Source organism: Phocoena phocoena, chromosome 20, assembly GCF_963924675.1.
Source record: "Phocoena phocoena chromosome 20, mPhoPho1.1, whole genome shotgun sequence".
NCBI classification, from domain to species: domain Eukaryota; kingdom Metazoa; phylum Chordata; class Mammalia; order Artiodactyla; family Phocoenidae; genus Phocoena; species Phocoena phocoena.
Window position 1 is genome coordinate 28,364,758 of NC_089238.1, and position 25,695 is coordinate 28,390,452.

Below are 25,695 nucleotides of genomic sequence, written 5' to 3' on the forward strand. Positions count from 1 at the left end.
CCTATTTTGCAGGGTGAATTTCCATTAGGTGAGAGGAGGGAGAAAGACAGAATTGTATTGAAAAAAAAAAAAAAATTGAAAGCAGTTACCAGAGCTTGGCCTATGCCCAGAAAGCTGTAGAAAGAGGCCCCAAACTTCCTGATCCCCAGCTGCAAGCCCAGGCCTGTTTCCTGGCCCACTGCAAGTTTCCTACCCCCGGGGGAAAAGCAGGGCTTCGGGCCAGCTGAGGGGGCCCCATCTCTCTTGCTCCCTCCCTAAAAGAGGTCAGGCTCCGCTGAAGCAAAAGGAGTGCTCTGCAGTCAATTTGCAGGCGGAATTGCTCTACTTCTTGTCCTTCCTTCTTTCGTGCTCTTTACCCCAGGTGCCAGATTCTCAAAAGAATCCTCTTCAGTTTCTGAGGTTTTGATGGCCAAAAAGAAGGGTCATTTCCAGTAACGTGCTGTCTCCATAGCCCCTTCGCTCACCTGTGTTCTACAGAATCACACCCACATTTCCCCGCTGATCCTCTAATCCCGGCTCCCCAGTCCGGTCTTTCAAACGTGTTATGTCATCATTTATTTGCAAACATATCCATTTGATTTCAAATTAAAATGCTTTGGGGTCGAATTAAAAACAAAACACATGCAAGGGGGGGAAAAGAGAAGCTGACAGACATGTCAGTAAACAGCGAAATATTTCCAAAGGCTGGACACAGATAGCTCAGACGCTAGAGGGTTCCGATTGACAGACTCTTGATGTGAGGAGACACAGAAACATCAGCAGAGGGACACTTTTCTGGGGATTAAAAAACCAAGAACATGAATCCCTCTTCCTTCCTTCCCACCAGCACTCAGTGTTCCACGCACTGGATGATCAAGGCCTCGTTGTCTCCCATTGCCATGATCACAGTCTGATCCTGATTTTTCCCATAATTCATTAACAATTCTCCAAGTTAAATATTAAAGTATTCATACAAACACTGTGGAGTGAGCCAAACCCAAAACCTTCCTGTGATGGGCACTGGCTGATCAGCCAGCTATTTGAAAAAAGGAGAGAGAAAAAAACAAACCAAAAAAAAAGAAAGAAAGAAGGAAAGAAAGAAACCGAGTACCACACATCCCCATCAATGCTATGACCACAGAGCTTTCAGAGTTCAGAAACGTGAGGCACATGGAAGGGGGCAGGGTCACTAGACAGTCACAGCTCAGCAGTAGAGATTCACCAGAGCCAGAGCAGTCTGCTCTGGGGCTCCCCCGTTTCCAGAAGCTCAGGGAAAGTCCCAGGATGTGTGAAGACTTCTTTCGTCCTCTCTATCGGAGAGCTGGGGAAATAGGACTCCCCGTGGCCGCATCTCCCTCTCAGCTCCAGAGCAAAGCCCGATGAAGGTAATTTCTGAAGCCTGAATCCCAAAGGCGGGGATTTCTCTCTCCTCCCTCTCTTTGGAACTTCTCAGGATGGGGTTTGTCCCGAGTTTCATTGGCCAAAGGCAGTTCCACGGATGAGGTGAGGGTCCGAATCCAGAGAGAAGCATCTCAGGTCTTCTGCTCAGGGGCACCATCCTTCAAGGAGGCGTCTTTGCCATCTGCTGCCTCTGTGCCAGCCCGCAGATTTGGTTCCTCTCCCTCGGGCTGTTCTGCGGGTTTCTGGGACGCCCCCGCCACCTTGGTGCTCTTGCTGGAGTGGCATCCCATCTCAGTTGGACGCAGAGGGTGAGTGCCCTGGGATGTCCCGAGGTGAGGACGCTCTGTTGTGGCTGATCCTCAGGTGCCAGTGTTAAATAGCCCTTCCTCAGAGCACAGCTGAAAGAGAACGGGTTCCGTTTCTATGGTCACAGGAAGACACCAGTCCAATCTGCATAATGACACCCCCCCGCCCCCCCCCCCGCCCCGTCTGCGGGATGGGCAGGGCCTGGAAGGGGGCTCTTCCTGCTAGCACCAAGCCCTATTCATTCCATCAGTAGAATTCCCTTTTGTTTAACGGGTAACTTCTTCTTTACAAATTAAAACCCCCCACCTAGTTACCTGTAAACACCAGCCCTCTCTTGCTGCAAATAAAGCCCTGTTACTAAGCAACTAGCTGTGCCCTTCCTCCGTGTCCCAGGGTCATATCCAGTTCCGGGACTTACAGACCCCCCGCTTGGAGTCCATCCCCTACCCTAGAATGCCACCTCCACCCGGGGTTGAAGAATGGGGCTAAGATCGTGGACTCCAGGGTTTAACCCAAACATGTAAGTAATGAAAAGCATTAACACTGCCGTATGTTATATATGAAAGTTGTTAACAGAGTGAATCCTAAGAGCTCTCATCACACACATACACACACACATTTTTGTTTCTTTAATGTTGTATCTTTAAGAGATGATGGATGTTCATTAAACTTATTGTGATAATCATTTCATGATGTGTAAAATCCAAAACATTATGCTGTACAGCTTGAACTTATACAGTGTTATATATCAATTATATCTCAATAAAACTAGAAGGAAAAAGAAATAAATAGATAAATAAAAAATAAACAAATTAGCAGGTACCAAATGCTACTTGGTACCAAGTACAGTTTTCATTCATCATCTTGTTCCATCCTCACAACAGCTCTAAGAGGCAGGTTGTGTTATTTAATCCTCATTTAACAGATGGAGACACTGAGGCACAGAGAGGTTGAATAATTTAAGGTCTAACAGCCTGGAAATAGCAGGGCTGGGATTAGAACCCAAATCATCTGGATTCCACTCTATCACTAGGTTCATCTTATCTCTTTTAAAGACCCCACCGGGCCATCTTCATAAACCATCATAGGTGTCATCAGTTTGGTAGGCCTGTCTTGCTCTTTTTTTAAAAAAAATAAATTTATTTATTTTTATTTATTTATTTTTGGCTGCGTTGGGTCTTCGTTGCTGCACGCAGGCTTTGTCTAGTTGCAGTGATCGGGGGCTACTCTTCATTGCTGTGCGTAGGCTTCTTATCGTGGTGGTTTCTCTTGTTGTGTAGCACGGGCTGTAGGTGCACGGGCTTCAGTAGTTGTGGCTCGCAGTCTCTAGAGCACAGGCTCAGTAATTGTGGCGCACGGGCTTAGCTGCTCCACGGCATGTGGGATCTTCCCGGACCAGGGCTCGAACCCGTGTCCCCTGCATTGGCAGGCGGATTCTTAACTACTGTGTCACCAGGGAAGCCCTGTCATTGCTCTTTTAATCCGCGACACGTGGGTAAAAGTTTTCAAAGCTGTGAACGAATGCTCTATATTTGACTCCTCTTTTATTTTCTGATCACCTCGCTTTTTTTTTCCTAACTCCAAAAGGGGCCTGATAGTTCTGGCGCAGCTCCCAGGAAGCTGCAAAGACGATCAAGCAGGTCCCTGTAGTACCTTTTCAGAGAAGCACAGACTGTATCCTTCCCCAAGGATGCACACAGCAGTCAAAGGTGACGCCAACTCCATTCACTTCTGGAGGGGTGGGTACATGCCAGCCTCGGATGTTTTACACACGTCCGTCCTCTCGTTTATTCCTCACAATCAAACAGTCCTACGAGGGAGTATTGTTAAGCCACGCTAGAGGGGGAGTAACTGAGTCCAGAGCGGTTAGGTCAATGGCCTGAGGTCACATGCGTGGTTGGCAGCCAGCTCCGGATGCTGCCTGCACACCCTGTGACCTTCCCACTCCTTGTCCTCTCCTGCTGCCACCCCCACTGCCTCTGGTTAACACCATTCATCTTCCTGGATTTAGGCATTCAGTGATCCACAGGAATGTGGTAAGACTTCCCTGTAAATCACCTTTCTTTGAATGAGCTTCTTGCCAACCGGGCTGGCAGAGTGACAATTAGGAGGACATTATAATGCTGTCGATTTACCTCTCCCTTGTAAACGCCAAAGTACATTTTGGGGGTGTCAGGGTGGAAGAGGGAGGTTCCATTTGCCTTCCAGTTAAGAAGTCCTAATTAAGGCAAATCCTCGTTTGGATACTGGGATCCTAAGCCAACAAGTCTCTTGTGAAGCCTCCAAATTAATCATGCTTATCCCAAGTCAGCACAAAAGACAGGCGGCAGGAGCACCAAGGAGACAGGTAAAACCCTCAGGTTGGGCTTAGGTTAGTTTAGAGGTGTGGTTGGTAAGACAGATGAGGGTCCTTTTCTGAGTGAACCTGGTGAGCAGCCTTGTCTTGCCTGTGACACTCACACCCAGGACTGGTTACATAATTGAAGGGCCCGTGTGAAATTAAAATGTGAGCCCTTGTTCAAAAATTATTAAGAATTTCAAGATGGTAACAACAGAAGTTTAAATGAAGCATAAGGCCTGTAAAGCCAGACCTACCCACACCTAACCTCTTCCTCAACTTTCTCAGAGATGGATTCACCTCTGATGAAGACTCTAATTTGCCAGATCACTAGCTGGCTCTGCCTAGGGGGCATTGCCCTAGGAATAGGATGAGGCAGCGGAAAGACAAGGAAAGAGAAATGGACCACCCAGTGATGGATGGGACCACAGTAGGATACTTGCACAATATTTTCAGCTTTAAAATGCTTCCTTGGGACTTCCCTCGTGGTGCAGTGGTTAAGAATCCGCCTGCCAATGCAGGCGACATGGGTTCGATCCCTGGTCCGGGAAGATCCCACATGCCACGGAGCAACTAAGCCCGTGTGCCACAACTACTGAGCCTGAGCTCTAGAGCCCGTGCACCACAACTACTGAAGCCCGCTCGCCTAGAGCCCATGCTCCACAACAAGAGGAGCCACCGCAAGGAGAAGCCCGCGCACCTCAGCAAAGAGCAGCCCCCGCTCGCCACAACCAGAGAAAGGCCGCACACAGCAACAGAGAGCCAACGCAGCCAAAAACAAATAAGTAAAATAAATTAAAAATTTTTTTAAATAAAATAAAATGCTTCCTTGACTTTTACCACCTACAAAACATAGCACCCAGAAGGTATCAACATAAAAAACACAAATAAAAACGAATGATGATACCATATGTTGGCAAAGCTTCAGAGCAACCGGAACTCTCATATGCTGCTGGTGGGAATGCAAAATGGTAGAGCCACTCTGGAAGACCGTCTGGCAGTTTCTCATCAGGTTAAACATACACTTACCATAGAATATTTACCTGTATCAGTCTACTCAGGCTGCCATAACAAAATGCCACAAACTCAGAAGCTTAAACAATAGACATTTTCTCACAGGTCTGGAGCTAGAAGTCCATAACCAAGGTGTTGGCAAATTTGGTTTCTGGTGAGAGCTCTTTTCCTGGTTCGCCACCTTCTTGATGCATCTCTACATGGTCGTTCCCCTGTGCTCACAAAGAGAGAGAACTCTGGTGTCCCTTTCTCTTATAAGGACACTAGTTCAGTGAGATTAGGGCCCCATCCTTATGACCTCATCTAACCTAATTACCTCCATAAAAGCCCTATCTCCAAATGCAGTCACACTGGGGATTGGGGCTTCAACACATGAATTTGGGGGGGACAACGCATCCAGTCTATAACATTACCCAAGGGAAATGAAAACCTACATTCACACAAAAACCTGTACACAAATATTTAGAGCAGCTCTATTAATAATCAATAACTCGAAACAACCCAAATGTGAATGGATAAATAAACTGTGGTACATTCATACAGCCCAATATTACTCAGCAATGAAAAGGAAAAACTGTCGTTACACGTAACGTAATTTCAAAGATGTTCGTGACTGAAAGAAGCCTAATGGTTACCTACTGCTTGATTTCATTTATATGACATTCTCAAAAAGACAAAAATATAAGGATGGAGAACAGATCAATGGTGTTACTACAAAGTGATGGCTGGAGAGTTTTTGGTGTTCTGTGTCCTAATTGTGGTGGTAGTTACACAAATCTAAACATGCTGACATTCACAGAATTGTACCTGAAAAAATTTTAAGTCAAATTTGCTGTATATTAATTTAAGGAAAAAATGTTAAGATCATCCAAACAAAAAAATAAATAAATACTGTTTGCCAGGAGCCTAGGAGCTTATTTGCCATCTGGTCCTAGTTCTCAAGATCATTTAAAATCCTTTCTCTCCTGCTTTTCATTTGAACAAACAAACAAACAAACACACCTGCCCCTAATTTAGCTTAACAGCTGTTTATTGAGCCGCATGCTACAAGGTTCCATGTGGGGTGTTGCGCGGTTTCCAGAACCTTAGTGAATTGCAATTCAGGAGACCTGGATGTGGAAGCAGAGCGGGCTGTGTGCAGAGGGTCACCTTACAGCTATGACTGTAGCGCAGAAGAGTGGCCAGCCCAAGGCACCTTGCAGGAAGGGAGCTGGGGCCGTAAGCACTCCAACCTCATTTTCCTCCCTCCCTCCAATCCCTCCCAGGGCTCCCATTGGCCAAACCCAACTTGAGGCCAGTGGGCATAGAAGCCTTCGATCTTGCCCATTTAGGTCAGCCTCCCAGGATGCAGAGCAGGGTGGAAAAGGAGAGCAGATGTGGAGAGGTAAACAAACCATCTAGCACAATCCACATGGATCCTGTTCTCAAGGGCATAGAATCTGTTGGGGAAGGCAACATCTTTGCAGGGAATTAAACCATGAGGCAGAATGCAGTAAGTGCTTTAATACAGGAAAAAGGTCACACTGGGAAAAGGGAATAGGGAAGGGATTCCTCTAGCTGGACCCAGAAGGATAAGCAGAATATTAGCTGGTGGGGGAGGAAACGACAACCTGGCCAAAACGAAGAACTGCAAATCCCTCCTGAGGAGTTCAGTTCAATTCACCATTTGTTTATGGAAAGGCAGCTAATGGTCATGGTTAGAAGCACCAGATTCAGCCTAAGAACCTGAGATTGAATACTAACTCTACAGTGTACATGTTGTGTGGCCTTCAGTAAGTTGTTTAACCTCTCTGACTCTCAGTTTCCTGGACTTTTGGGAAGAGTCAATGAAACCGCATATATGTCATCCTGCTAATACACCTCATAATATCTGGCAGGGTTTGCAGATGCCGTTCATGACCAAAAAGTGACCAAACTTACTTGTGCCGTAAGCCTATATGACCCCCAAAGTCAAGTTTCCATTTAGTCCAAGGGCCAGCCTCGCAGGACCAAGTGATCTTCCTGGGATAGGCACCTGCCCCTTTGTTGTTGGTCTCCGGCATCCTAGCCTCCTTCTGAAGGGCTATGTTCTACTTTGGTAGAAATAGGACTGAATTGATGCCCTGCCATTAGGCCGTAGCGCTGCTAGGATTGCATCGATCTTCCTGTTTGTACTGTTTGTAACTATGGCCCCATCTTAAGTATTCCTAATTGAAAAACAAAGCCTCAGGAAACCGAAACTTAACCAGCCGCTCTCGCTTCTGTAACTATGCTTGCTGAACCCCCTTTTGCAACCATCCAACCAATCAGACGGTGACTAGTGTCTTTGTTTAAAAGTTAACCAATCAGTGACTAGTGTCTTTGTTTAAAAGTTAGCCAATCAGTACTCCCCACCCCTGGAAAGCCCCGCAGAAGGTCCCGAGCTTGTTTGTACCTGTCTATAAAAGAGCTGTACTAAACTCCATCGGGACCTCTTAGCGTCACCGGCAACGAGTGCGCGGAGGTCCAGGTTCGAACCTGCAATAAATGACCCTTGCCGTTTGGCTTTGACTCTTGTCTCTGGTGGTCTTGTGGAGGGGTCTCGTGACCGTGGGCATTTCACTTCCTTCTCTACCCCTCCTTCTGCCAGGATCCTGACATCCTGCCCATGCTCCCGGTGACCCATTTCCAGCTCCATCCACTTTGGAAAATAGAGGATTCTCACCCTCTTTCTTTTTTTTTTGGCCGAGCCACGTGGCTTGAGGGATCTTAGTTCCCCGACCAGGGATCGAACCCTGGCCACAGCAGTGAAAGCACCAAGTCTTAACCACTGGACGGCCAGGGAATTTCCCTCACCCTCTTTAATGGAGCAAGCTTCTAGAAGATAAACAAGCCCTCACCTACTAAAAATAGGTTATATCTCATAACATTATGAATTTATTAAAAAACAAAATGCAGCACACAAAATTCTCCCTTTGAAGGAAAGAGTGGACAGAACAAGAGCACAGAGGGATAAAAATGAGAGGCCCTGTTCATGCTGTCCCGTGTCTAAAACACAGTGCCCAGCACGGTTATCCAGGCGCTCCATCAACAGCAGTGGAGTGCTCAGAGGCAAAGGTTCTGCAGGCAGGCAATCCAAATTCAGGTCCTGGCCACACCGCTTGCTAATTCTCCCACCCAAGGCAAATTACTTAAGCATTATGAGTCTCAGTTTCTTTATCAATAAAATGGGTAGAATAACAGTGATTACTTCATAGGATTATTGTGAGGATTCAACTAGTCAATCTACAATTCTTAGTGCCTAATAACATTACAGATTATTATTATTGACACTACTTTTACCTATCCAACATGGCGCATACCCTCAAGGAGATCACCTATGGAGAACCTATGCAAAATACAGACCTGTTGATAACCACAGTTTCCAAAGCACTGTGATTAGTGGAATGAACAAAATGGTAGAAGAACTCAGGGGAGAGTTCTTCTTAAAGTCCTTAGGAAACCTTTAACCTCATCCGGTGATGCCTGGCATCAGACTTGCAGAGGTTATAATCTAGGTCTTTGCTGGGGCAAGCTTTGGGCCAAAGTGGGATGGTGTGTAGGGGCGGAGGAGGGAGCTCTTGCAAGGACTGGAAGTGACTCAGAGACACTTTAAAGTGACAGAATGGGAAGTGTACCTGTCAGCACTTCTCTGACTGATTCACCCTCACCAGGGCACGAGCAAGCCCTAAGTAGGCTGGGGGTGGCCCCCGTCAGTGACACACACACACACACACACACACACACATGCGTGCACGCACGAACCCCTTGCCCGTCCAGGTATTGCTCATAGATAATACTCCCTCCCCTCCCCCTCCCCCTCTACCCTTGATGGTCACTTTGACCAGATGACACCAGTACAGAGAGACCAAAGTTTAAATAGGCACACGAAGGTGGGGGGAGTGGGAACTGGCTCAGGTCTCACTGTCACAGAGTGTGTCTAATATTTCCACTGGTGAACTTATCCCCCCAAATCACCACAGAGATAAATTGCCTTAAAAGAAGTTTTTGCCAAACTTGTCTCCATCACCAGGGCACTATATAAATTGATGTATTTTTAAAAAAAAAATAAATCCTGTACTTATCCTGAGAAGAGCTCAATTACACTGCATTGCACCAGGGCACTATATAAATTGATGTATTTTTTAAAAAAATCCTGTACTTACCTTGCGAAGAGCTCAATTACACTGCATTGCCTTTGTGTGTGTGCTAAAAGTTAATTTGTTACATAAATGTGAATTCAACAAGGGCAGAAATTTTGAGCTGTTTTGTCCTTTGTAGTATCCCTTGTTTGTAGGAAAGTGGCACATAGTAAGTGCTCAGTTAACATTTGTTGAAGGAAGAAATAAATGAAATGTACACACTTTCAATAAGCCACCATTTTCCTGACCTTAATAATCAGCTAATAGGTTCTCAGCCTAGGGCAGTGCTCTTCCAACCCGGGAGACAACTGGAAATATGAAGGGGTGGTTTTGGTTGTCACAATGACTATGAGGTGTCTACTGGCATTTAGCGCCATAGAGTGAAGGAAGTAAATGTCCTGTAGTGCCAAGGACGGCCTCAACCAAAGAAATGTCAATGTCACCCGGGTCAGAAACATAACTTGGGTTGCCAGCTCCTTAGGGACCTGTGTCTGGGGGTGTGACAAAGGCTGGGTGTTTAATAAAGTTCAGCTAAAGGGACAGGAGGGAACAGAGTAGGAGGGCAAGGGGGTGGGGAGGTGCGGGGTGTGAGGCGGGGCAAAAAGATAGGGTTGCTAGTAGGGAAAATGCCTCCCTGGGCTTAAGAGAAACCCAGTCCTTTGCATCTTCTGATGCTCGCAGGACATTTAAAAGAGAGGCTCTGCCACATTGGAGTGTACTGAAAGCTTTTGGATGAAAGGCAAGATCCCTGAGTCCCGCCAGGAAAATCCCACTATGCATTCCAGGCCAGCAGCCAGGGCCTGGCTGCCCCTCCGTGACCCCAAAAGGAAGTTCAGCAAGTTTTGCTCCCAGTGCCCTCTACGGAGTGAAGGTGATCCCACCCAGCCGGGATTTGCTCCCGGCGCGCGCAGCGTGTAGGAAAACCGCCCAATTGGGAAGCCCGGGATGCATTTCCGCCCGGGACTGATTGAGCTCGCACCTCCCAGCCGGCGCCCTGCGCCCACTAGGTGGCGCCTGCGCTCTAGTGGGCGCCTCTCCGGCGCAGACGAAAGCGACCGCGGAGCCCGGCGACAGGTCGAACCGGAGACTCAGGATTGCGGGCACCGGAGGGCAGCGCCGACAGCCAAGGTAGGATTCCTGAGCCCCGGGCGTTTCCCGCGAACCTCTGTGGTGAGGCGTGGGCAGCGTGGCGGCCGCCGAGCCCTGCCGGCGGTCTCCGCGGACGACTAGACAGGTCGGAGCGGCCGCACGTGTCGTTGCCTGTGGGGACCTGGAGACCCGCAGTCGCCAAGCTGGGCCTAGGGGCAGAGCTGGACGCCAGGTCGCTCGCACGCAAACATCCTCCACTAGCTGGTTCCTCTGGAGAGCCTGCCCGAATCCCCGAACAGCCAGTCCTAGGAGGAGAAAAGAGTTACTGCCACCCAGAGCGACTTCAGCTTTGGAGCTGAGTGCTAATAAGATCCAAAGCACCATTTCTCCAACTTGCCTGCCCATTGGAATCGCTTGGGGAGCACTAAAAAATACTGATGCCCCGTTTCCCTCCCACCCCACCCCACCCACCTCCGAGACTCAGATGTAGGAGGTCTGGGTTGGGGCCTGGGCATCTGGACATTTCAAAGCTTCCCAGGAGATTCCCAGCTAGCAGCCAAGTGTGAGGATCCTTGATTTAAAGGGTTGGAGAAAAAGGAGGACGGTTGTTGCAGCCCAGAATGCTGATTCTTCTCCTCCTCCTCCTTCTTCAACATGCCTTTTAAGCAGGAAATATCTCCACCTTTGAGCTGTCAAACCCAAGATAACAAACCAACATCTTCCCTCCCAATAGGGCTGGTTCTGAAAGGGTTGAACTCGGAAGTGGGCAGGGAACAGAAAGACACAGATGTAGAATATGAGAAAAGACTCATGAGCGAGGCGGGTTTCTTTTTACCCAGATCCTACAGAAGTTCAGGGGGCCTCCTGGAGCAGCCCTCATCATATTAGTAAATGCTACATTTACACCAAAGTGGTTATGAGCATAGGCTTGGAGTTCCCAGAGCCAGCCCTTCGTGGGCTGTGTGACCCTTGAAAACTCATGGAACCCCTCCTAGCCTCAGTTCCTTCATCTGCAAAATGGGTATGATAGTATCATATAAAACTCTTAGAGTTGCCATGGGAATTATTGCCCATAAGAGGTAATGTTTACTACGGACCTGCCTGTGCCTGGCACAGTGCTAAATGCTTTCTTCGCATGGCCACATCAACTCATCACCATAACCCACAAGGTACTACTATAACTACCCCATTTGATAGTGAAGGAAGCTGGGGCTCAGAGAGGTCAAGGAACTTGCTCAGGGTTAAATAACTAATAAAAGGCAGGTCCTGTGTTTGAACCCAGGCAGTCTGATTCCAGAGCCCGTGGCAAAAGTACAGTAATCTCCTGTTTCCCTTGTTGGCAGAGGAAACATAGAAAAAGCACTTAGCACAGGGCAGCTCGTGGTGCCTGCTCCATAAACACTAGCTGTCATTGCTGCCAACGAAGCACTTTCACTGAATTGACTCATGTGTTCATTTCAACTGGATTTATTATTGTGAGCCTACTATGTGCCAGGCTGTTTTCCAGGCGCTAGAGGTAAAACGGTAAGACAGAGGTAAACCAGTCCTCAGTGAACTCACATGCTAGTGAATGAGAGAAATGGGAAGAAAGTACAGTGGATCCTCATTATTTGCAGATTCCGTATTTGCAAATTCTCCCACTCGCTAAAATTTATTTGTAACCCCCAAATCAATAGCCACAGCGCTTCTCATGGTCATTCATGGACGCAAACAGTGGCAAAAAATTTGAGTCACTCAACACACGTGTTCCCAGCTGAGGTCAAAACAAGATGACACTGCTTTCTTGTTTCAGCTCTCAGAACTGTGAACAAGTGTCCTTTTTGTGGTCTATTTAGTGCCATGTTTTTTTTGTTTGTTTGTTTGTTTTGCATTTTTGTGCTTTCTGTTGGTGATTTTGCTGTTTACAATCACCCCCAAACATAGTGCTGAAGTGCTGTCCAGTGTTCCCAAGCACAAGAAGGCTGCGATGTGCCTTACGGAGAAAATGTGTCTTAGATAAGCTTTGTTCAGGCATGAGTTGTAGTAGTATTGGCTGTGAGTTCAATGTGAATGAATCAACAATATATATTAAATAAGGAGTCTTGAAACAGAAACACACATAAAATAAGGTTAGGTATTGATCTGTTGATGAAAATGTGACCAGAGGCTTGCAGAAACCTAACCTTAGGTTTTTCCCTTAGGAGCAATAGATCAGTATTTGCCAGTTCCATGTTCATGGCAACTTTATAGAATATAACCACTGTGAATAATGAGAATTGACTCTAAGTAGACATCACTGCACATGCACTGAGAGAATCAAGCACAAAGATGGAGAGGCATACAGAAAGGCATACATATGGATTAGGGGTCGGAAAGGCTGAGAAGCAGCCAGGGTGGGGGGTGAGATGAGGAGAAAGTATTTCAGGCAGAAAAAGCAGCATGTGCAAAGGCCCAGAGGTAGGTGAGAACTTGGCAAAGTCAAGGAGCTCAAGGAGAGCCGGTGTGCAGGGAGTGTAGTGGTCAGAGGAAGCAGAGGCCCGATAATATGATAATATGCTGGAGAGGGAGGCTGGGGCCAGGTGGCAGTGTTTTGTGGGCAGCTCACCTTTCGTCCAATTAGCACAGTAATCCTGGCAGACTGGGCGGGGTTGTTTCCACCTTTGACAGGTGATGAAGTTGATGCCCCAGGCAGTTATATGCCTTGCTCAAAGCTACACCACTGGTAAGCAGTAAAACCCATCTCTCCACCCCCATCTTAATCTAATGTTGAACAGACATCTGAGTGTTGATCTGAGATCCAGGACACGATCCTGGGCTGGAGATTTGGTTTGATTTGGGGAAGAATGAGTAACTGAAGCCATCAAGAGTCGATGAAACCACCTGGGACAATGGGCAGAGTGTGGGAAACAAAAGGTCTCATGCCCTTTTAAAAATAAATAAAATTACTCCTGGTATAAAAACATTAATGCCTCAGTGGGGGAGTCCCAGGTACCTGCAGAGGTCAGAGGGAGTCATGAGGGTGGTCACAGAGATGTAGGAAAAGGAACTGTGAACATCTGATCCAAAAACCCCCTAAATACTAGGTCTGGTGATGGGCTTCCCATCCACTGGGCAACCAGGTCTCAATCTGCCTCTTGTCCCTGCAGGATAATGATCTTGAATAGGGGTCAGCAAACTCTTCTGTAAAGGGCCAGATAGTAAACGTTTTGAGCCTCGTGGACCATATATGGTTTCAGCTGCAAGTACTCAACTCTGCAGTTACGGAGTAAAAGTGGCCGTAGACAATACGGGAATGAATGAGTGTAGCTGTGTTCCAATAAAACTTTATTGATGGACACTGAACTCTGGGTTTCATATCATTTTTATGGGCCATAAAATGTTATTCTCGTTTTGATTTTTTCCCCCCCAACCATTTAAAATTGTAAAAACCATTCTTAGCTCTCAGGCTGTACAAAAACAGGCAGTGGGAGAGCCCATGGGCCGCGGGCTGTAGTTTGCTGACTCGATCTAGAATCGTGGACCTAAGTGTCAGAAGGAGACTAAATGTCCTCCTGGTTGAATTCTTACCTGTCTCATGAATCTCCGTGGAACATTCTCAGCCATTTCTCAAGTGCCACAGTTAAACTGTGCCATAGCTGGGGCTTCCCCAAAGTAGATCGCGAGACCAGGACTTGGGTGCCCGGAATTCATTTGGGAGGTGATCCCCGAAAGCCCAGTGAGAGTGAAACGGACCGGAGAAGGGAGGAGAGCCAGTAGAGGATGCGTCGATGAGTGAGTTACCTTGGAGCAAACGGCTCAGTCTCTCTGGGGCTGCTCGGAGACACTGTGCGTCCCAGCAAACCCCCAACTTCTGCGTGCGGTCAGGAGTACGCAGCCTGCCACCAGAAAATGTCTTCGAGTAGAAAGAAGTGAGAGGCAGGCGGGGTGTCTGGAAACTGTCTGCAGGTTTCCTCCGGGGGGCGCTGGGGAGCGCGGTGGTCTATGAAATGTTTCTGACTGCTTTTTGAAGTGTGCTGATCATACCACTGGGTGCCTGGTGGGATGATTCGGTATGGCAGAGCACTGTAGTGCTAAAGATGACGAAGCCTCATTCTTGGAGAGGTATTTCCTTTTTAAACCGTCCCTTTGATCCGGCCCTGCCTCTCTCCCTAGAGCAGGAGCTGCAACCACACTGGCCTTTCACTTCCTTAAACTTGCCAGACTCTGCCTTCTGACTACAGTCAACAAAAGAAGTTTCAGTGAAGTACCAGACCGTTTTGGTAACACTTGCTCGTCTCCCTTCTTACGGAAAAGGCAGCAGTCCTCAAACTCAGGGGGTGGAACAGGCAACAGTAGCTAGCTAAAATTTGATAACATTGTCTTATGTTTATTTGTACAGTTTCCATCTATACATGACAAGTGTTTCTGGCTTTGCCTTTGCAGTAGTAATATAAAGTTTCCTTTCAAATAAATTTAGATAAATAATGTGTCTACTTAGAAATAGTATAAGTGGTATGAGATTATAATAAAAAATAATAGCTGCTACCACTTGCTGAGCACATAATGTGTGCTGGGGGCTATCCTAAGCATTTTGCATGTATGATTTAATCAATCTTCACCACAGTCACATGGGTTAAGTACTATTTGAAGTAGGTACTATTATTAGTGGAGAAAACAGGCATGGGAAAGTAAGGTAACTTGCCCAAAGTTATGTAGCTAGTAAGTGACAGGACTGGAAAATGAACCCAAGCGTTTCTGTTTCAGTTTGTATTCCTAATCGCCGAGTTACACTGCTTCTCACAAACGTGACAGAAGAAAGAAGAAAGATAAAAGTGGTGATATTTGAATGACTGATATTAAAGGAAAACTGCCTTTAAAAGTTCCGCTTTTTTTATCTCACCGAAATCTCTCTCCCTGTATCTGCCACCCCTTGGTTGCCATACTTTCTTCTGGAGCCCCAGGGAACAAATCTTTCCCCTTTGCATCACCGCAGTCCTTCAGGTATTTGATGACAGGGAACTGGTTGGCCCTCCCGGATCTTCCCTGCTCTAGATTAAACATTGCCAATTCCTTCTGCTTGTTTTCTGTCATGTGTTCTTGGCATCTTGCCCCAAGCACAGGATCAATCTTTCTTCCTTATTCTTTCTTATTCCAACAGAACTTATTTTGGTCGCTGTAGCACTTTTCTTGCAGGCCTCCCACAGCTCATGCCGGGCTCAGGGTAGACGGCTGCGGTCGGGGTGATTGACGTGGCAAAGCGCAGCTGGCTAGCAGTGTCAGGAGAAGCACCCCTCGGGGCCAATGTGACGGGGGCTGGGGGCTGGAGATGCTGCTCATTCTTTGCAGGTCGGAGATGGAGTGCCTTTCGTGCACATGGAACTGATCAGGCTAAAAAGGACAGAATCACCAAATTCACAGCAGCCTGGTGAGGAAGCCAGACCACAAATATATTAAATCACAATGGGACAAGCACTGTGAAGCAGCCTGAAAACTTCATGTCAGCCTATCAGCACATTCTTTCCCCTGTAGGAAAGTCACAGGGGATGCCAAATTCTACTTAGAAGCTTGGCATTCCTGGAATCCAAACAAGGTGAACAAGATGAATTATTTTAATAGCCAGGATGGCCTAAGATATTTGTATCCTCTGAGGGATACAGCAGTCCAGAATGGCACCACTACTGGCCTGATTCCCCATCTCTGTGCTCATGATAGACGTGACTAATCAATTACCGAATCTTAGCCTTCCTACTGCTCCCTGGACCAACTTTAAGATCCCTATCAAGAGAGAATTCTGGGAAGCTCTGAGCTGCCTGGAATGCTCAAGGGATTCCCACTACCCTGGACAATGTGGGAGAAGATAGACTCTCAAAGACTTGCTCTTTCTTACCCCCTTTTCTCAGCTCCTCAGACATCACCATTTCTCTCTACCTAATATTTTTCAGCTTATGTTAATACAATTGGCTTTTTTTTTTTTTTTCCATTGTCAAGTCTTGATTTGATTTCCAGGCCTTGCTCTTCCTGCTTTGTCCAGAGACACATCCTGTCCTGTGCTTAAGAACTTTTGCAGATCAGTCATCACAGACATTTTGTATGCATTCTACTGATATACTGTCCCCACATTTTGGGGTGACTTGCTGTGTACCTCCAAGTAACAGCTTCTTGCAACCAAGAAGCAGCTTTCTGGGATATAGAGTTTTGCTCCATTATAGAATCGGCAGCATCACAATTTTAAGCTATTACTACTGTTATCACTCGTCTGTTCCTGAGGACTGGGATACAGGTGGCACTGGAGAGGGAGGGGGTGGAAGAGGAGGCTTAAGGCACTAAATCCAAATTATTGAGTTTGCTGCTTATGAGCATTGGTTATGCTTATCCAAAGAGTTAGGAGTCCTCTTATTTTGGAGCAAGCAGACCTTTTGCCAGCCTTTAAAAAATGTACATCTTGTTAAACAACAGGATCTACTGTATGGCACAGGCAACTATACTCAATATCTTGTAATAACCTATAATGGGAACGAATCTGAAAAAGAATATATATATATATATATATATATACACACACACACGCACCTATATGTACGTATGTATAACGGAATCACTTTGCTCTACCCTTGAAACTAACACAACATTGTAAATTAACTCTACTTCAATTTTTAAAACTATGTTTTGTGCGTAATCTCTTTTCCCACTCGTAGGAAGAACCTTGACTTACATAAAGGAAGATGAAATGCATATAGAGAATTTGTGGCTCCTGGGGCTGCAGAGAAAGGCCTCCTTGAGCTCCTCAAGAGGAAAAGTGGGCCCTGCCCCTCAGGGGCTGCCCAGTCTGACAGGGGAGATCCACTTCACACATTAGGAAGGCTGCCAGTCCAATGAGAGAGGCACAGTCCCTAACCTCGAGGAGTCTGATGGAGGAGAGTCATGCAGTGTCCTTGGAGTGAACTGTCTCCCTCCCTGCGGGTTCTGCTGTATCTGCTGCTTCTCTTCAGTCTGTCGTCAGGCAGGTGGTGCGCCTGACTTCATTCACAGCTCCGCTACAGCTGTGCAAATGCGCGCCAGAAGGCCAGGGGTTCTGAGGGTCAACCCAGGAATTTGTTTGTTTTTAATAGACTTTATTTTTTTAGACCAGTTTAGATTTACAGAGAAATTGAGACGATAGTACAGAGAGTTCCCATATACCCCACACCCAGGTCCCCCTACTAACCGTTTGTTAACCCATAGTCCATTTGTTATAATTAATGAACCATACTGATACATTATTAATAACACAAGCCCGTAGTTTATTCAGATTTTCTTAGTGTTTACCTAATGTCCCTTTTCTATTCCAGGATCTTGTCCAGTGTCCTACATTGCATTTAGTTGTCATGTCTCCTTAGGCTCTTGTTGGCTGTGACATTGTTTCAGAACTCCTTTGTTTTGGATGACCTTGCCAGTTTTGAGGGGTACCAGTCAGATGTACTGTAGAATACCCTGCTATTGGAATTTGTGTGATATTTCTCTCATGGTTGGACTAGGGTTATGGGTTTTGGAGAGGAAGACCACAGAAATAAAGTGCCTTTTTTCATCACATCACATGATGTGTCCATAATATCAACATGACTTACCACTTTTGCTACTATCCTGGATCACCTGGCTGAGGTAGCATTTGTCAGATTTCTCTGTGAAGTTACTCTGTTTCCCCTGTTCCATACTGTTCTCTTGGAAGGAAGTTTTTTTTTTTTTTTTGCGGCACTGTGCACCATGTGGGATCTTAGTTCCCCGACCAGGGATTGAACCCGCACCCCCTGCATTGGAAGTGCAGAGTCTTAACTATTGGACCAGCAGGGAAGTCCAGGAAGATTACTATGTGCAACCCACGCTTAAGGGAGTGGGCGGTCTGTCCCCCGTACTTTAGGGTCATGTGTCTACATAATTTATTTAGAATTCTTCATGGGAGGTTGGGCTCTTCTCTCCCAATGATGAATTTTTTTTAAAATTTGTAATAGTATGGACTTGTGGATTTTACTTTCTACCCCAGGCTATAATCCAATACTACTTTGTTTCGTTGCTCAAATTATTCCAGCTTTGGCTACTGGGAATGGAATTTATGTTTTTAAACCAGCTCCTGAGGGCTTTCTTATATGTATTCCAGTTTGGGACCCATGTAGGCCTGGGTTCGCACTCCAGCCCCACCACTAACTGGCTGTGTGTGTGTGTGTGTGTGTGTGTGCGTGCACGCGCGCTCTCTTGACAGGCTGCTTTATCACTGGGCCGTCGGTTTTCCCAGCTGAAAGTGGAGCTGAGATTGCTACCTGCCGTTTAGGGTTATTAAGATGCATTTAGTAAGTACTCTGTCACTAGAAGTTATTATTGTCAGTTCACAATCCATCGGCATCTGGCTTCAGAAGGCTACAAATCAAGGCCAAGTATGCCTTTACAGTGCTTGCCTTCTAAGACCACAGGCTGGTGTGGCAGAGAAGTTCCTGCACAGGGTGCCCTTCTCCCAGGTTGCCTCCCCTCCCTGCCGACCCAGCCTCCTCTCCCAACTTCCGCCTCTCAGTCACACCACACGCCTGCCAAACAAACAACTCACCTAGATGCCCTCCGCCAATTCACACAGCTGCACGTCCTCACTCCCTCAAACCCCCCTTAAACACCACTTCCTCTGTGACACCGCTCAGCAGCCAAGCAAGAAGCCCCGCCTCCCTCCTGCACTGAACCGCCAGAGCTCCCGGCAGCTGTGTCCACTCCTGCCCGAAGGCCCTTATCGCTTCAGACCCTGCGTCCTCCTCAGCAATCCTTGTCTGTGTTCATCTTTCTCTCCCGCCTGCGCACGCTGGGCTCCCACACCAGCCTGTGGTCTTGTCTGCACCTGTGGTAAGTTTTGACAAGACAGAAGAAGTAGGGGAAGGGCCATTTCCTCAGTGGGGACTGGGCCTAACTGGACTCCTCAGAGATCGAGATGCTGACCCTAGGTCACTTCCACTTTTATGTACCTGTATATGTATATTTTTAATTATGGTGAAATATGCAGGGCATAAAATTTACCATTTTAACCATTTAATTAATTTATTTTTTTAAATTTGTTTTAAATTTATTTTATTTTTGGCTGCGTTGGGTCTTCGTTGCTGCACTCTGGCTCTTCTCTGGTTGCGGCGAGCAGGGGCTACTCTGTTGCGGTGCGCAGGCTTCTCATTGCGGGGACTTCTCTTGTTGCTGAGCACAGGCTCTAGGGCACACCGGCTTCAGTAACTGTGGCACGCGGGCTCAGTAGTTGTGGCTCACGGACTCTAGAGCACAGGTTCAGTAGTTGTGGTGCACGGGCTTAGTCGCTCCGCGGCATGTGGGATCTTCCCGGACCAAGGCTCGAACCCGTGTCCCCTGTGTTGGCAGGTGGATTCTTAACCACTGCGCCACCAGGGAAGCCCCCATTTTAGCCATGTTAAAGTGTGCAGTTCGGTGGCGTTAAGTACATTTACATTGTTATAAAATCAGCCGTCACCACAGTCCATCTCCAGGTGGTTCCAGAACTTTTTCATCTTCCTAAATGGAAACTCCATACTCATTAAACAATGGGGTTTAATTGTTTAATTAATTTAATTTCCTCCCCATTTTCTCCTTCCTACAGCCTCTGACAACCACCATTCCACTTTCTGTCTCTATGATTTTGACAACTCTAAGTACCTTACATATAAGGATGGATCGTTCAGTCGTTGTCCTTATGTGACTGGCTTATTTCACTTCATATAATGTCTTTAAGGTTCATTCATGTTGTAGCATATGTCAGGATTTCCTTCCTTTTTAAGGCTGAATTGTATTCTGTTGTATGCATATACAGCATTTGGTTTATCCATTTATCTGTTGATGGACGTTTGGGTTGCTTCCACCTTTTGGCTATTCTGAATAATATGGCTATGAACATGGATGTACAAATATTTCTGCTTTTAATTCTTTGCGGTATATAGCCAGAGTGGATCATAAGGTAACTCTCTATTTTATCTTTTGTGGAATTGCTGGGATTTTGCTGGGATTTCCCTGGCGGTCCAGTGTTTAAGACTCTGTGCTCCCAAGTCAGGGGGTATAGGTTCACTCCCTGGTCGGGGAACTAAGGATCCCGCAGGCCGCACAGCATGGCCAAAAATAATAAATAAATGAAGGAAGGAAGGAAGGAAGGAAGGAAGGAAGGAAGGAAGGAAGGAAGGAATCGCCTACCATTTTCTACAGTGGCTGCCCCTTTTTACGTTCCCACAAGCAATGGGCAAAGGTTCCTATTTCCCCACATCCTTGCCAACACTTGTTATTTTGTTTTGTTTGTTTGTTTGTTCATTAATAGTTCTAATAGGATCTCATTGTGGATTTGATTTGCATTTTCCTAATGATTAAGGATGTTGAGCATCTTTTCATATGCTTATTGGTCATTTGAATATCTGAAGAAATGTCTCTTCAAATCTTTTGCCCAATTTTTTTTTTTTTTTTTTTTTTGCGGTACGCGGGCCTCTCACAATTGTGGCCTCTCCCGCCGCGGAGCACAGGTCCCGGACGCGCAGGCTCAACGGCCATGGCTCACGGCCCCAGCCGCTCTGTGGCACGCGAGATCCTTCTGGACCGGGGCACGAACCCGTGTCCCCTGCATCGGCAGGCGGACTCTCAACCACTGCGCCACCAGGGAAGCCCTCTTTTGCCCAATTTTTAATCAGTTTGAGTTTTTTGTTGTTTTGAGTCAGGAGTTCTGTGTGTATTCTGGATATTAATCCCTTATCAGATATGTGATTTGCAAATATTTTCCCCCAGTCTGCCTTTTCACTCTGTTAGTAGTGTCCTTTGATAAACAGAAGTTTTTACTTTTGATGAAGTTCAGTTTACCTATTTTTTCTTTTGTTGCCTGTGCTTTTGTTGTCATGTCCAAGAAATCATTGCCAATTCCAATGACATGAGGCTCTTTTTTCATGTTTTCTCATAAGAGTTTACAGTTTTAGAGCCTGTGTTTAGGTGTGTGATCCATTTTAGGTAATTTTTGTATATGGCATAAAGTGAAGGTCCAGCTTCATTCTTTTGCACTTGGATATCCAGTTTTCCCAACACCATTTGTTGAAAAGACTGTCCTTTCCCCATTGAGTTGTTTCGGCACCTTGTTGAAATAAGGTCATAATGGTCATTTGACTATATATGTGAGGGTTTATTTCTAGGCTCTCTATTCTATTCCACTAGTTTATATGTCTGTCTGTATACCAGTAGCATATTGTTTTGATTACTGTACCTTTGTAATAAGTTTTGAAGTCATGAAGTTTCAGTTCTTCAGCTTTGTTCTTTTTCAAGATTGTTTTGGCTGTTTGGGGTTCCTTGAGATTCCTTATGAATTTTAGTATGGATTTTTTTATTTCTGCAAAAAACATCATTGGGATTTTGGTAGAGATTGCACTGAATCTGTAGATCACTTTGAGTAGTAGTGTCATCTTAATATTAATCCATGAACATGGGATGTCTTTCCACTTATTTGTATCTTCTTTAATTTCTTTCAGTAATGTTTTGCATATTTCAGTGTACAAGTCTTTCACCTCCTTGGTTAAGTTTAGTCCTAAGTATTTTATTCTTTTTTGCACTCACTTCTACTTTTTGAGGCTCCTGATACATTGTAAAATGAAGAAATACAAAACAAGATACCGGAGTGGTGGTCCATTTAAACTGTATGATCCTCTCAGTGTTTCTCAGGGGCAGCATATATAGAGAGAGTGATAGGATTATATAGTGTCAAAAGCCTAACTTGGAGTACCTTCATAAATGTGAGGTCTCCTTATCTATTTACCACCACGTGATGGGAGGAGAGGGCCTGAGTGGTCCCTGTTACTGGGGTAGGAGTGGGAATGGCATAATATTCTCTCAGGTGGGCCCTGCTGAGGGATCCAGCAAAGGCCTAAAGTCACCATAGGCCTGATCAAAACATCTCCCCAGAATGTGATGTTGAGAACATCCAGACCCCTTCACAGCCCCAGACTAGAAGACCCCAGAGTCCCAGGGTCATGGATACTTTCTACCCGGAACAAAAACAGTCACCTAGAGGTGCAGATGAAATAGAACAACCAGCTTACCGACACCCGTAGTCTTGCTAACCCTGTGGGGATTTTGTTGGCTGTGTTGCTGGCCCACACCAGTTTCAATTTGAGGAGTTGTGTGAGGACAAAAGGTGAGGGAGCACAGCATGTGAGGGCCAGTCCCTGTTCAGGCATTTCCCACAACCTCCTGGAAGGCTCCTAAATGGCCGCCCTCTCCTCTTCAGTCATTCAGCTGTCTTAGGGCTTTCTCGGCCATTCTTTTTCAGGCATTGGATTAATTTTGCTTCTCATTTTTTTTTGGCCTGTGGGGATGCACATACAACACAGCCACTCACACTCATGCACACACAAACCCCATTCTGTATCCCTGCTAATGTCTGCAGGATTCACAGGCTGCGATGTCTGGAGACACAGTTTCTGTCTCCTTTTCTCTCATCTTTCCTCCTTCTCCTTCCTGCTAAAGCCTGTTGTTGTCTTATCCCCAGCCGGAAGCTCCCTCTGTCATGGGGCCAGGTTCCCGGCCACTAGCTCTACTCCAGCTGCTGCTCCTACAGGCCCAGCCAACTCCTATTACCATAGCAACTGAAACTCATTTTTCCATCCCTGCATTTCCACTTTGGAAAGGAAACCCATAATAGTCTTTTAAAAGAAAAAAAAATTGAGCTACATCTGGCATCATCAACTTGGACTGTACAGAATTTCTAGCTCCCCTGACTCCCTTGGTCCCCTAAAAACCCTCCCCTACTTTCCTCCGCCTGCCTCCACCCCTCCAAGTCCCAAGGCTCCTGGCTCAAAAGCAGGTTTGAGGAGAAGTCTGGGTGGGCCCTTTCTCTCTTTAAATTAATGCAAGAGGACTCTGTGCTTTGCCAACCCAAGAAGAGGACGAAGTTAGAGGCTCTGTTCCATTGCATCAGGTGATGCTATCCTGTGTCATCAAGGGTAACTGTTTATTTACCTTCCCCCTGGCTGGCGAGGTCAGAGGTTGCCTGAATACGTCGTTATGTCCTCTCTGAAGATGAGGCACCCACTCTCGGACTCTCGGGCAGCATGACTCTGAGGTTTTGAGCAAGATTTGATGACTACACTCCCAGTGTGGTGGCTTGGCTGGTATATTACACATACAGGAACCTAGGAGTATGATGTGAAGGGGGTTTGGGATAGCTTTCCCCTCTGCTACCCCCCACAGACTTTCCTTACTGACCCGGCCCATCCCTAGTGCCTGGAATTCCACCCCTGGCTGTGAATGCCATTGGGCTCACATGCCGTTTTCTACTAAAAAGGTAAAGTGCATGTTAGGTTGTGGTCAGCTTGGACACTTCCACCCCTGTCACCATACCGTGCACATGGGGCATGCTCAGCTAATGTTTGTGGGATTGAATTAATCTCTTAGCAAGCATACAGTGGTTCAACAGATACCTTTCCCTGGATAGGCAGATTTTGGCAAGAAAGGATTTTCTATATTATTATTAACCACTTTAAAAAATTATCCTGCTCCCCTGAACTACTCACCGCTGTCAGTATGGATAACCGAGAGTCACATGCAAAGGGCAGGAATCAGTTTCTAGTACAGCAGTTGTTTCTTCCGGCTGCTCAAAAAACAATGTGTGCCGAGAAAACAAGGAGCGTCATTAAACCCCTCCAAGGGGAAGACAGTGTTTTTCTAAACATGGGTCTTTATCTCTACAACATGCTACCACCACCCGCTCCCGCTGCCCACGTGAGCCGGGCTTTCTGAGTTACTCGTGCTGTGTTTTTGAACACAACGTGGGGGAAGAGCTTCCACGGTCTGTTCGGCTCTGGCTATGAAAAATACAAGCTGCGTTTGACTGAATGACAGAAAGAAATCTGTCGAGCCAGGAAGCGTAGTAAATACTGTGACTCTCTGCAAATGTGCACAGTGCAAACAGCTTTTTCCAGTCTGGAAAAATGAAGAGATGTGTCTGTGCAAAACCAGCCAAGTCTCCTCCCCTCCCCCCTTTCCACCACTCCACCTCCACCTCCTGGCAAAGCCTCCCACCCTGCCCCAGACATTCAGTCATCAGCTTTCATCCTTTGTGACTTGCTTCGCCCCAGGAAATAACATTGCCCAGGCTCTGGGGAGATACACCAGCGTCTCCCAGGCATCTCTGAGGGATGTCTGTCTGGTTGGGTTTTGCCAGTCCTCTCCGACCTTGGCCAGATTTGGCTCACAGCACAATTGTGCGGGAAGCAGAGTGGGCCTGGTGTCTCCTATTCCCTTGCTCACAGCCTGCTTTCTCCTCCCCTTCAATCTTCCCCAGTTTGCTTTGAAAGAACCTTTATCCCATCCCGACTTCCATGGGACAGGGTTTAGAAGGAAGACTTGCAAAAGGTGAGGGTTTAAAAGCCTTCGCTTTGGGCTAGTACAGGGGGCGGAGGTGCAATGGGAAATTTCCCAGTGACTCAAAGACCACCTGGGCCAGGACAACCTTTGGTTGGTACAGCTTCTATACAAGAGGGACTTACAGGGAAAATCTGGGTCTGCACCTTGTCTTGAAGATACATTTGCATAGCAACTATGCTGTTTTTGCCTCGATGGCATGTTTGGGGCTGGGGGTAGTGCTGACAAAGACAGGGCACAGGACCGTAAACACCCGTCCACTGGCGTGTTGCACCAGAGAACACGTATCCAACTGCAGTTCAGTGTATTGGATGGAGTACTGGGGTGGGAATCGGAAGAAATGGGTTAGAACCCTGGCTCCCATGAGTAGGGAGTACGTGTGTCATTCACCGCTGTGTGCAAGCCTGCTGGCAGCATGTGCTCCACTAATTGTTGTTGAGTCAGTGAGTGAATGAATGAGCCAATAACCTTGGATGCTTTGCCCCTTGAGCCTCAGTTTCCTCCTCTGTAAAAAATAACATAAAAAATCTAAGCTGCCTAGCTCACCAGGACAGTGCGTGTGTGTGTGTGTGTGTGTGTGTGTGTGTGTGTGTGTGAAAGAGAGAGAGAGGACAAAAGTATGAATTTTCTCTGTCCTCTGTTGTAAACTAGAATTAAAAAGTCAGTTTTTCTCAGGTTCTGTGCTTTACCCTTAGTATTTGTGTCCTTCCTCAGGAGGAGGGACTATATTCCAGTGTCCCCTGAGAACTTAGTTCTCCATCCTATATTCTGAGCACCCTAAGGACTGGAGACCATTTTAAATGCTTTTAACTGAGCAGTTTAAATCAGAGAGCAATGTTTTTTTTCTTTTTTTGAGAACAATGATTTTTAAGGTTGGCTTATGACCAGTGCCACGTTGGTCCCATACTTGGCTCCAGAACTCCCCTGAAACCCTCCCCAGGATGGAACTTGCCTTAGCACAAACAGTAGCTTTTCATCCAGTGCTAGGGAGAATCTGACCTCCAGATCTCTGCCCATGCTGTTTCCTCTGCCTGAAATGCTCCCCTTCCCTTTTCCTTGTCTCGTTCCAGCTCATCCTTCAGA

At 46.5% G+C, this 25,695-nt stretch overlaps 2 protein-coding genes across 2 annotated transcripts in view; one reads left to right on the plus strand and one right to left on the minus strand.

Annotated features, from left to right (window-relative positions):
- Positions 1–1,511: 1,511 nt before the first annotated feature.
- Positions 1,512–1,670, minus strand: CHD9NB (CHD9 neighbor). Its single transcript, XM_065899749.1, has one exon. It carries the CDS (start codon positions 1,668–1,670, stop codon positions 1,512–1,514), a length of 159 nt encoding a protein of 52 aa, XP_065755821.1.
- An 8,520-nt stretch (positions 1,671–10,190) lies between these two features.
- CHD9 (chromodomain helicase DNA binding protein 9) overlaps positions 10,191–25,695 on the plus strand; it is a 241,937-nt gene continuing 226,432 nt past the window's right edge. The window contains exon 1 of the mRNA XM_065898462.1: positions 10,191–10,305. The gene's annotated coding sequence lies outside the window, so the exon portion shown is untranslated. The remainder of the gene's footprint in view (positions 10,306–25,695) is intronic.